The sequence below is a fragment of the Maniola jurtina genome, chromosome 17 (assembly GCF_905333055.1).
Source record: "Maniola jurtina chromosome 17, ilManJurt1.1, whole genome shotgun sequence".
In the NCBI taxonomy this organism is placed as follows: Eukaryota; Metazoa; Arthropoda; class Insecta; order Lepidoptera; family Nymphalidae; genus Maniola; species Maniola jurtina.
In genome coordinates this window covers 6739512-6752105 of record NC_060045.1, presented here as the reverse complement: position 1 = coordinate 6752105, position 12594 = coordinate 6739512, and the positions used below count along the sequence as shown (strand labels likewise).

At 39.0% G+C, this 12594-nt stretch overlaps 3 protein-coding genes across 4 annotated transcripts in view; 1 reads left to right on the top strand and 2 right to left on the bottom strand.

The window, feature by feature from the left end:
* LOC123874122 overlaps positions 1 to 12594 on the bottom strand; it is a 179100-nt gene that overhangs the window by 77091 nt on the left and 89415 nt on the right. The window lies entirely within an intron of this gene.
* On the top strand, positions 1088 to 3431 carry LOC123874125. Its single transcript, XM_045919318.1, has 3 exons — positions 1088 to 1557; positions 1723 to 1826; positions 2733 to 3431. Exons 1-3 carry the CDS (start codon positions 1275 to 1277, stop codon positions 3348 to 3350), a joined length of 1005 nt encoding a protein of 334 aa, XP_045775274.1. The 5' UTR covers positions 1088 to 1274; the 3' UTR covers positions 3351 to 3431.
* Positions 1819 to 4077, bottom strand: LOC123874123 (protein ALP1-like). 2 transcript variants are annotated; one of them, XR_006797835.1, is made up of 3 exons: positions 3473 to 4077; positions 3180 to 3305; positions 1819 to 2649 (listed from the first exon to the last, which is right to left on the bottom strand). XR_006797835.1 is itself a non-coding variant. In XM_045919309.1 (2 exons), exons 1-2 carry the CDS (start codon positions 3908 to 3910, stop codon positions 1840 to 1842), a joined length of 1248 nt encoding a protein of 415 aa, XP_045775265.1. In that variant the 5' UTR covers positions 3911 to 4074; the 3' UTR covers positions 1819 to 1839. The 2 variants fall into 2 exon arrangements, 1 of the variants encoding a protein (XP_045775265.1); XM_045919309.1 differs by lacking the exon at positions 3180 to 3305 and having other exon boundaries at positions 3473 to 4074.

The window sequence follows — 12594 nt, the reverse complement described above, 5'->3', positions numbered from 1 at the left end:
AGTGAGTTTCAGATATTTAATAATATTTTGGATCGTGGCCACTGGCCACGCGCTTCTAAAATAAACAAGTTTATATTTAACACCTACCTCTTTGAGACCGTCGAGTCTTCCGAGGGATTTGGACTGTCTTAGTGGCAAGAAGGCTTTTAGCGCATCCATCCGCGATGTCCGCTCTGGTTCTCCATTGGTCGCGGTGGTGAGGTCTGCGCACGATAAGCGAGCTTTGCGCCGTTTGTCCAGGAGTTGCTTGGCGGTCCTCGAGCGCCGCTGCACGGGTGCGGCCTCCTCCTCCGGTTCGCTGCATACTTCTCTGGCAGCGTGCACCGTGTGCCGCCGCCGAGACACTGGCGGCGACGTCAGCCGGGACACCAAGGATTCGAACATCTCACTCAGCCGCTGTGGTACTTCGAAGACCAATCACGCGAAATCCTCACATCACCTTCACTACTACCCATTTTCCGTCGCTCGCGCTATCTCGACTCGGCCTACAACCAAATAAAACTGTTTCACAATAAGGTCGCTGATCGCAGTGAGTGCTGAATCTCGTGGCCTCATAATACAATTTGTCCTCTCAGGTGGGAACACAGATTCGATCGTTGACCGTTCTGCGATGCCATTGTCATTGAACTAATTCGACATGAGCTCACTCGATATGGTTGTTGTTCATTCACACGGTGTGTGTAGCGTGACGGACAATACGCAACTCCGGAAACGATAGCGCCGACGTGCTCTATGGGTACAGGCAAATGCCATTTTGGGCCACGGTTTGGCCATCAATGTGATAAATACTATTTAGTCATTAAAATATTGCTGGTAGGTACATATTATTTGTGCGAACCCCGCCAGAAAAAAACCAGAATAAAAATAAAACTCAAGCAACATTGTTTGTTCAATTAAATCTCTTCTATACAACTACATAATGATTGTTTTATTTTAATTTTTTTATGTGTGCTTTTCAAAGTTCCGTCCAAATTCTATGTACAAAAATAAATATTAATGTCTGCTCCTTTATCTATGAGGTCAACTCTAATGCCTGAAATTTTTTTCATTGATAGATGGACCTCGGCCAAAACCCTTTTGTCCATTAGCCGGGTCCACACCGGACGATCCATCGCGCTCCGATCGCGCGCGGCAGCAGCGCGATCCAAAGATGCAGGCGGTGTGGACGTGCCGCGCGCGATCCATGCGCACGTATTGGAGCGCGCGCTCCCTACCTCGCGCGATCCGTGTGCGGTCGGTTTTTGTGCCAGCCTCAAAGGTGCCTCAGTTGCGTGATGCGCGCGGTGTGGACGGTTGTGTTGGTTCGCGCGATCCACCTCGCCATGGACATCTCAGAAAGTCGCCGTTTGATATCGCTTTATAAAGAATTTAAATGTTTATGGGATCCCAAAGATTCTAATTACACCAATAGAGGTGTTAGAGATGATGCTTGGTGTCAGATTTCTCGTGAAATGGGGAATAAGTCGATCGAGAACCTAAAGAAAAAAATGCGATCTCTGGCGGGAGGCTACAGAAGGGAGAAACACAGAGAGAAGCAAAGCCGTATAACTGGATCCGGTAAGAAAACAAAGCTACTTTTTATCTGTAGGTATTAAAATTATATATTTTATTATAAGTAATTACATCATAATATTTACTGTGGATTTCACGTGATTTCGCTTTTTACATTTAAGCTGTTAGAAATACACGTGGTTATTTTAATGAGTAACTTGTTTATTTCAGGTGCTCAAGATACATATAAATCAAAGTGGTTTGCGTATGATGACTTCGACTTTATGGCGGATAAAAATGAACCCGGAACCACACGCGATACATTGGAACATATTGTGAGCTATTAGTTTACTGATATTCATTTTGCCAAACTATTGTATGGTTTGTAACAAAGTGTCTTGCTAAGTGGGACCGTATTGTAGTGGCATTTTCTGTTGCTCTTCTTGGTACGACGGCCATCGGTTGTAGCGATTGTGATGGCGGTTCATTTCGCCAGCTTCCAGGTATTACATCTCCATTCTCCTGTACTGTATCAAACGTTCCTGGCGATATAAAGTTAGGATTACTGCGTAAGTAGTTATATAAATGAACCGTTGCCAGCACGACTTTAGTCGCAGTTTCTGGTTCCAAAAGCATAGGTTTACGCAGGACTCTGTAGACAGAACTAAGTACTCCAAACGCGTTTTCAACTACTCTACGTGCTCTTGACAGTCGGTAGTTGAAAATTCTTTCACAAGAACCCCTTTCCCGTGTACCATCGTATGGTTTCATAGTATAATCATTAAGCTGAAAAGCTTTATCACCTAGTATATAATAGGGTACCTCAATTTTATAGGGAACTTGCAATATCTCCGGTGGAGGAATATTTAGCTCTTTTTTTTCAAGTTTTTTATATAAATTTGTGCTTTTGAACACGCCTCCATCTGATATTCTGCCTTTAGTCCCAACATTCACATACAGGAACCTATAATTTGCATCTACTAATGCAAAAAGAACAATACTAGGAAATAATTTGTAATTATCAAAGTCGTTGCCACTATTAAAAGGCGATTGTATAGCGACGTGTTTGCCGTCCATCGCTCCTATCACGTGTGGGAAATTCCACTTATTCTCGAATTGCTGAGAAACTGTACGCCATTCTTCTTTAGTTGACGGCACCTGAAAATAAAGGAGATCTTAATTATAATATAAAGCTGAAAATAAGAATAAGCAGTAAATAGTAATAATAATTGTTGTTACAGGTAGAATCTGATACGACTGATGGGGAACTTGAAGTTAATACTACAGTGAGCGAAAACGAGAACAGTAACATTACTAGTGACACACAACCGGAGAGAGCCAACCACCACACAGATCAGAGTAGAGAGCAGAATGATCAGAATGCACAATCCAGTGTCCAAACAACAAACAAAAGAACAAAAAAAAGAAAGAAAACTACTTCTAATAATGCAGATGACATATCAGATGAAACTCTTTCAGAGGCTTTCCAACTTCTGCAACAATGTGCTCAGCCACCACAACCGGAAACTGATTCTTACATTGCTTTCGGGCAGTATATATCTACTGAATTGCGGAAATATGATGCAGTAACATTAGTTAATGTCAAAAATGCTATATGCCAAGTTATTTTTCAAGCTGACACAGGAAGATATGGGGATAGCAATTATGGATATTACACTAATTCATACCCTGGCACACCAATAGCATCCACTTCATCACAGTCCCAGTCTCTACAACCTCAAAATTATCCAGCTCCAATTCCACAGACATCACCGTCTGCTCATCTAGCCTCCAATTCATCGCAGTCCCAGTTTCTGAAACCTCAGGATTATTCACTTCCACAGTCACCACCGAATTAAATAAGTACCTACCTATATCATGTTTTCAAAAAATAATTAATAATTGTAAACATGTTACTTCTTTAAATTATGATTGTAATACACTACTTTTTTATTGAGTAATAAAGTATGGTTTTACTTACCTTTACATAATCATTTAACAGGTCAATGATGGCTTCACAAACTTCAGGAATAATTATCGATATAGACTGTTTGGAAATGCGGAACAGATACTGCAAACTGACGTACGAATCTCCAGTTGCTAAAAATCTCAATGTTAGTAATAATCTTTCCTTCACAGTAATGGCATCTCTATAATTTGTATCATTCTTTCTTAGCTTGTTATTTAATAATGAACACAATATCTCAAATTGATTAGCATTCATTCTTGCAAAATTGTGTTCAACTTTATCTGACACTAACTCTGCGTACAGCTGAGTCCCAGATTCCAAGCGATTTTTGTAAATTTGTTTCACCCAAAACCGTCGTTTTCTTTTTTGTGATTTTTTGCGCAAGCATTTAAGCAAAATAAAAGTTACTGCTGCAACGGCAAGACGCCGCCGTTGTACGTGTGACTCCATATCGTACAAGAGTTAGACTGGCTGAATCACGGATCGCCTTAGGATCGCTTGGAGCGCATATTTGGGATCGCAAGTTTCCAAGAGTGGATCGGCATAACACGATCCACGATCCACGATCCGCGATCCTGGATCGCGGATCGCGGGATCGATGGATCGTCCGGTGTGGACCCACCTATTCGGCATTTCCCTTTATGAACAGTGAAACTGATCCGATTGTTAAAATAATAGAGATTCGTTTTTTTCACACGTTTCGTGAATAATGCACTGAGGCTATTAACCAGGTTACCGCGTTTTGTAATTAAGAGAGACTGAGCCCAAAACGAACTTTTGACTTGTAACGACGACGCGGGCGAAGTTCGGAGTCTTTGAAACTTTTGAAAGTGTTTCGCTCACTTCGTCACAGAATTCAAAATATTACGATGGCACCTTGCCACGCACGAGCGTCGAAATAGAATAACGCAAGGCAAGGTCAATCACTGATAGTGAAAATAGAAACAATCTCAATGATGACTCCTAATAATTTGCATTTGCCAACAATTTTGCGACCTATACAATTACAGGTTTGTCATAAATCAAGATATTATGTATTTGAACACAAAGTAGTTGGTAGCTATCTAGCTTCCAAAGTTAGTTACCTACCTACTTATAGGTGTTCATAAATATAAAAATGTTGCCTAGTATTAAACTGTTAGGTACATAAATCTCCTACTTGACATTAAATAAGTATTATTTTGTACCTAGCGGTAAGATTTTACAATACATTTACATACCTAATATTTATTACCTTTATTTTAGTTATTTAGTCATTAAACCAGGAGCATCCATTGCAAGAATGAGTAGGTACTTAATTAATCTACCAACTGACATCTTCTAATTCAAGTACGCTGGACTTGCTATGCTCGATCTCTTGAAGCAATTTGACTATCGCCATTTTGGCGCTAATAGCAGCAGCGAGCGTCATGTGAAAATACCTACTTGGAACTAAATGTTAGTGATGACTGATGAGACATCTGTCAACAGCTTGTCAACATGAGGACCAATGGGACCATTTGACACAAAGTGTCAACTTAAATTCCCGGTACGCTCGGTGGGGCGCTTCGAATCGGCCCAAAAAAGAATAATTGCAGTATGTCCAGCGGCATACTTTATTAAGCGTAAGTAGGTACTTAAGTATATTATGTGCTACTTCAAGTACAGTTTACTAGGTATTATATATTTAACTTAAATTACAGGAAGGTAGGTAGGTATACCTACTGCTATCTACCTCAATATAATTATGAGCTCAGAAAAAGCATAATATAACAATAAAAAATTGATATGGTGCTTACAAAATATGCCTACCTACATATACAACCAACCAACGTTGTAGGCACAACGATGCATTTTGCTGATCAGCACTTTGTGGTTCTCATTTTGCATTATTATCATAACATTGTACCTATCGCGATTAAACAATATCGAATAGCCGTCCTGATTATGTAATTCAAAATCAGCTACAATATGTAATAAAAACTCGCACGATTTCTCTCATAAAATTGTAAGCGAAATGTTATTACGAAAAGTGCACCTGTGTCAATACAATCTTGCGTTTTACGGCTAAGACTTACAGCCATCTACAAGGTTAAGCAATAAATAAAGAAGTTGGTAGCTGATAGTTTGAAGATTGTCTTGAATAAATTATATCTTCCTAACGATTAAATAATAACTATAAGCGATAGCCTAACATTTGTAAAGTCATTGATAGCGTATGCAGTAATGATTCATAGCTGATGTAGATTGCTTCTTGTACAAGGTGTGGTGGGCGCGGCGCCCGAGGGCTGCTGGGTCCGGTCAGTGGCAATCATTTGTGGAGCATGGCTCAGCTAATAAAACGGTTAGTTCTAACCCAGCGATGAAGAAAACCGGTTCGGAGACCGGTCACCCGCCCCCCACACACGCCTCCACCCCTCAAACTTCTAAAATACACGCATCCACATCATCTTATCAAGAGAGCCATTGCGGCTAAGCTTCTCGTTCGTCCGCTCTCCTATTTCACAGCTCGCTCGAACTTGAGATAGCTCGTATCGAATTCATCGTCGGGAGCGGACTCGGCTAAACTCGCAACACGATATCCCACCGGTGATCCGACTAACCGCAGTTTAGATTAAATTTAATAACCCAAGTAGCGATAGTTTCCAATGAAACGTGAGTTTTAAGGGCACGATGTTAATAACGATTCGTTACGGCTCGCATTGTTGTGATGCAACTGTAAAGTAGCGACTGTTTGTAAGCGAAAAGACCGAGAAGACATCCAATGTAGCGTGAAAACAATTGGCGAAAGTCTGGTTTAACAAGTTAGCCAATAGGCGAGTAGTGACAAAGGCGCAGATTAGAAAGTATGTTGTGGTGTGTATCAGAAAGCCTGCGCGCGCACACGCTCTGATAAGCGCCCTATCTGTAAATCTGTCACAGCTACGACCACAGTACACTATGGGACTACACGAAACACCATGCGAAGAGTAGGTATAGGTAGATACTCTCTCAAACAGCTAGGCGCACTCAACAAGATACGGCTTTCGTTGTAACAAGCAACATCTTTACCAAATTGAGTACATTTACGTTCCTAACGATAAATCCAATCAAGGATAAAATATCATGACGTTCAATATATATTTTATAGATACATAGTTTGACCGAGTTACCTGTCTATGTAATATTTTGCTTATATAAGTGTGCTTCACTTTATAAATCGGACGAAATTAAGTTCAAAGTTAGATAAAGATCTACGCGTGTACCTATTATGTCTTAGTTGAAAATACAACTTGATATTCAGAACATAATATTGTAACATAACTCGTAACATAAACAAACGGGGTGGGCTAAAAATGTCAAGAGAGTTACGTAAGGTTACACTTCATACGCGCTTCTCCATACATACGTACGAGTAGGTATTACGCTTATTATTCTATCATTAGTTGTTCTAGAATCTAGATCTTAAACTAAGCCAAATACCTACGTATTTATCTCTCCATTATCTATGCCCAACAAAAATAAATATACTTAGTAAAATTATATTTATTTTGAAAGTTATGAATGAATTTAGAAAGACCGTTGGAAACATGAAAACATCTCTATTTTAACTAAGCCTTTTGATTTAACGTTGTTCGTAAATAAATTATGTAAGAAACTATGGCTGTAAGGAAAACTTTACTAAATAATTAATAATTAAAAACGTCTTTAGTTTATTAATTTTTTTATCAATTTGCATAAAATTATTGTAATATCAAACTTTGGTACGCGTCGTACAAACAAACCACGCATCTCTCTCTTTAGTATATCCCGTCCGTAAAAGTTTATTGCAATAGCATGCTCTCACGCTCGACTTTAAACGACCATGGAGTGCACTCGTAAATACAACACAGCCTCTTCTACGTATGTAAAGATGAAACCGTTATATTATTTTGAGCTATATCAAAGAAATGCTGAAGTGTAACACATAGTACGCACGGATGTTTTCAAATTCAAATTCAAAATATTTTTATTTAATTAGACTTTTATAAGTTCTTTTGAATCGTCAAAAGCATCTACCACTGGTTAGGAATGCTTTTCTTCCGAGAAGAACCAGCAAGAAACTCGGCGGTTGCTCTTTTCAAACATTTGATATACAATATTATGCCATGTATAAAAGCAATTGAGGTCCCGCGCGAGTTTTGACAGTTATGTGAATACACGTTACAACCTTGTTAAATACAAGTGTCTTTTGGCATGCAGGCATGATATATTATTGTTGCTAGTTTTATACGGACCTAATACAAGGTGTAACCAGAACGCTAGCTAAAACTTTGGGTTATTAGTTTACTACCTAAACACAATTCAATGCCAATAACTATCTATTTAATTTATTCTGTAGTTTGAGTGATTTAGTATTTTTCAAACCCGCAATCTATAGTGTGCAAAACTCGGGTCAATGCCCCACCAAAAAACGGTCTATTTACGTAACGTTCGTTGAACTCTAGCGTCGGTCAGATGTTTTATTTGCAATATATTGTGAACTTTAAAAAAACAGAGTTTCTTAGAAAAAAATTGGCGTTATTTTGTGGTACCTTATCAGTAATCATCAGTACTATCGCCTGTCTTCGTTTTTTGCTAGCGTTCTGCTAACATCTTGTAGGTATATGAAGATACGGAAATAGTGAGATTAGGAGGTCAGGCGGTGACCTTGGCTGAAAGTGGGTCGCTCGTGAGATGGGCTATCGGGTGTCACCGAGGCAGACGTCACGCTCCAGCCGCCCAACCCGTGCACGCTTCGTTACAATCACTGAACAAGATGCAGATGCAGTTATTTGTCTGCACTTATCATTTTGTATGCATATATCATTTTGTCACGCCACATACCTAGATGTAACGAATTTCGACTACCGAAAAGACTGCAAACTTTTATTTCAGTTTGCACCTAAAGCAACACCCAAGCGTTTGTACTTACGTATTTTTTCACATACGTATAAATAGCGAACTAACGAGTATCCTTGCTCATAAACATTTGCAGCCTCAAAGGAACGGCCAATGCGTTGCCAGCTTTTCAGGAATTATTTATCTGGGCCTCGATTAAAACCCCTTGTTGAAATCTACTGAGAACACTAGCGAAGGGAGTTGGTTGTATTATTTGCATGTGCGTGGAAAAATCAACATTAAGAAAAAGTAGTCAAAGGGAAGACCTCCTAGGAGGAAATACGACATCAAACAAATCACAGACGCTGGATTCATCCGGCGCAAGACCGTGGCGTATGAAAGTCCCTACAAGTCTATGTCCAGCCGTGGACGTCTATTAGTTGACGTCGATAATGATATGTCATATAATAATGAGTAATGACATGATATACAATTTGAAATTGATCATCAGTTATAAAATTAAAACGTTATAGTTCAACAAAATCAGTTAACGTGAGTGAACCCTTAAACTTTGGATTCTTATCAAAAACGCAATCTTACGTAACTCCAAGGAATAATGAAGTAAGGATGTACAATATGTTGGGATCGCCCACGACGCGAGTCAAAGCCAGTCGAGCTGGTTCCTTAGCTAATCGCTAGAAGAATAACTAACCGCACTGCACGGAGTCGTTTACTCTGACGACAAGACGTGAGTGAAAGCCCAAGGTCCTCGCTTCTTATCTGATTTATATTAAAATATTCCAGATAAATATTATAATAGGCAAATAAACCTTCGTCGCATTACGACAATGCGTCCTCTGACAAGCAATTTTCTTATTTAAATCTGTATGAATATAATTTATACCTGCCTACCTAATTTAAGTGCATTTCGTTCTTACTGATTTTGATCTTATGGCTCACAGTATTTCACCATCTTATGAGAAGATTTTGGCACGCCTTACAAAAAGTTCTTCACCTAGCCACATTAAGGTTAAGACTTTATTTATGTCCATTACTCATGGCTTTAAGTAATGTAAATTTTTCAAACAAACGGAGGTAATGTCGGTCAAAAATACTGAAGCTCAGTTTAAAAGAATTAACAAGCTTATGAACGCCTCGAGTTAACTTTCTTTCTATTTGACGGAATGTTCCAAAAATTCTAACGAGCACCTCACGCTGAGAAAGCAGAACAGTGGTATAATAAAGCTTAGTTAAAAACTGTTTTGATAAACCGAATAAAAATTTCGTCAGTGAGCTTTGTAAGCGATTTCTTATTTCCGGTGTTATGTAAAACTTTTCGTTTTGGAAGTTGTTATTATGTAACAAATAATAACACTTAATCGATTTCGCTTCGTTGGATTTGTGAAGACCCTAGACATACTTACGTACATTGCAAGTAATTTAATCTGGAAATATATACGATCTATTTTAGTACCTTGAAATGAGAGAAACCGCTCGCTGGAGCAGCTTTCTGAAGTGTGTTTATGTTCGCTTCAGTTATGTAAACAACTCGACCTATCGGTTTATGGAGTGTCAAACCTAATAGAAATGTGTCGATGGAGTGGTCTTGAAAACTGTGCTTTGGGAGAACCTAGTTATGAAGGGCTGGATGCCGTTATGAGGCCCTTGTAGAATTGTGCATGTCATAGTCAAAATCATCATACAGGTCAAGACTCTAACGCAGGTTCAGAAAATAGAATCTAGAAGCCGTGATGAGTTCGTGTTTGTTCGTGCTCATCTCAAAAACTACTGTACGGATGTTGATACAGTTTTCACCAATAAACTCAATAAGGACCAGTTCCATATACGTTATGGTTACTGTTTTACTGTTAACGTAAAAGCAAAATCCGTTGGACAAGTCAGGATTTGGCTGCTTTTTAATCAAAGATTAGCGCTAACCGTAAGTTGTTTAACTGCCTGATATTATGATCTGTGACGTCATTTGAAGCTCCTAAATGTAGCGGGTACCTATATTGGGTACCTTGAGTTATATCTCTGGTTATACCGTGACAAAGTTATTTCAATGTCACACTATTGCCTCTCTATTACCTCAAGTTACTTTTAAGTTAAAGCCTTGTCGAATATACCTACCTACTACAATACAAAATAGGTAAAGGTTATTTTATTTATTTAATCCTATGATATGATAGATAGTCACACTTTTTCACAGAAAATTGTAAAATCCATACTCCATACTTTAATATTATAAATGCGAAAAAGTGTCTGCTACCTTTTCACTGCCCAACAGTTTAACCGATTCTGACGAAATTTGGTACAGGGTTAGCTTATATCTCGGGGACGAACATATTATGCTACTTTTTATCCCGGAAAATCAAAGAGTTCCCATGGGATTCTCAAAAACCCATCCGCTTAACCGATTTGTATGAAAGGTGCCGAGGTAGCTTGCGTCCCTGTAATTGACATAGGCATTATCCCGGAAAATGAAATAGTTCCCACAGGATCTTTAAAAACCTAAATCCATGCGGATGAAGTCGCGGGCATCCTCTAGTAATCAAATAAAGCGCTTATAACTATCCACGAGAACTATTATTGGACGTCTTCTACACAATTAGGGCTTATATTATAAAACGCTGTCTTCTTATCTTTGCACTTTCAAATTGTATACCGAAACATGTAACTATGTACCTACTGCTTAAATGCATCGGTATATCTACGTAAGGGGAAGCCTACATTGACTCCCCAGCAACACTTCCTGAAGTCCTCGCTGACTCTGCTAGGATCTTGGAGTGAGCTCGGCTGGCTGAAGAAATCCAGCAATGAGCCGCACTAGCGGTCTTACGTACAACGGACAACTACGTCTAAGTGCGGAAAAGAAACCTAAGACAAAGAAGAAGAAGAATATGGCACCGCTTCCTAGCGGTTTTCAGTAATCAGTATTGTCGCTTTAGCCATGCCACGTTCGTCGCGCGCATTTGTCGCTTTGGCCGCGACCCAAGGAAGTCTACCTTTAAGGCCGATTCACACCAATTGCGTATGCAGCACGTACACGTGACACGTGCGTAGTGACGCGCGTGAATCCATAGACATAACTGCACGCATTACGTCTACGTGAACGTTCACGCCACGCAAGCAGTGTGCCATGTTTCATACAGTTCCATACATTACAATCCAACGCAATGGTACGCGCTACGTCTACGCTTACGCCACGCAGCCTATGTGAACGAGCTATTAGCGATGGCGTGACAAACTTATTTCAATGTCTCTAACTGTTGCCTCCCGGAGCATATCTCGGTCGGTGCCTCGCGGCTGCACTAGACCACTTCAAATTACGTTGCAGATAAGCCATTACTAACATCACGTAATTATTTATCTTTGATCAACTGACATTGTGACTAGTTCAAAAGACAAACTGTAAAATTGGGTCTGTTTGCGGGTTTATTTTTAAACAGTACTTATTTATTTATATCGTTAGTTTTTATTTCATCCTTTTGTCTTAGCATTTGTATATATGCGTTTCATGTATTTTTTTTTTCCTCGATTTTACTTAATAAAAAACAATTAATTATTAGCACTTGTAGTAAAACAGTTGTTACATTGCAGATAAAACTTAACCCCCAGTCATCTATGTTCACCGTACTACTATTATGTATTTTGAGCCGTAAGTAAACAATTTTATTTCAGTCTGACATGTTAGACGATCGATAGTTTATGTTGAAGTTATTTTCTGATGAAAAAGGAAAGAGATATCGATACATAATTATACCAATCCACAATCTCACTTTATAACCATAAAAACAAAAATATCTGACCCCAACTAAACTGTTTAAAACATACCCAAACTGCTTTCTCCGTGTCAATAGTTTTGGTCGAAGTATTTGTAACGGTCACTTAACTCATTCTGTTGGCCATATTTATTAAGATACTTACGTTTAAAGGTCGCCACTCGCCAGACCCTTAACAGGTCAAGTGTTCAAAAATAATTTCATTTCTCTTATGAATCATGATAATTAAATAACTGTGCGATAATCGTTTATATCCGTCATAATATGAAGGTTGGTTTTCATGATTGCGTGATCGCGTTCGAGATTAGGTTTAATTTCCAGGAAAAAATTGTACAACGCCAAGATAACAAGTGTAAATTAAAAATTTATAACACCCCCGACAAGTGAAGGTTACAGTAACAAAAGAGCTGATAACTTTCAAACGGCTGAACCGATTTTCTTGGATTACAGCTAAGAACACTCTCGATCAAGCCACCTTTCAAACAAAAAAAAACTAAATTAAAATCGGTTCATTAGTTTAGGAGCTACGATGCC

What these genes read in the sequence shown, in the direction of transcription:
- LOC123874123 (XM_045919309.1), bottom strand. Translation starts at nt 3,910, where the DNA reads ATGGAGTCACACGTACAACGGCGGCGTCTTGCCGTTGCAGCAGTAACT. An exon ending in TGTTAAATGATTATGTAAAG is followed by an intron (nt 2,650 to 3,472) that starts GTAAGTAAAACC and finishes CTTTATTTTCAG; the next exon opens with GTGCCGTCAACTAAAGAAGA.
- LOC123874125 (XM_045919318.1), top strand. Translation starts at nt 1,275, where the DNA reads ATGCGCGCGGTGTGGACGGTTGTGTTGGTTCGCGCGATCCACCTCGCC. An exon ending in AAGCCGTATAACTGGATCCG is followed by an intron (nt 1,558 to 1,722) that starts GTAAGAAAACAA and finishes TGTTTATTTCAG; the next exon opens with GTGCTCAAGATACATATAAA. An exon ending in GCGATACATTGGAACATATT is followed by an intron (nt 1,827 to 2,732) that starts GTGAGCTATTAG and finishes TTGTTGTTACAG; the next exon opens with GTAGAATCTGATACGACTGA.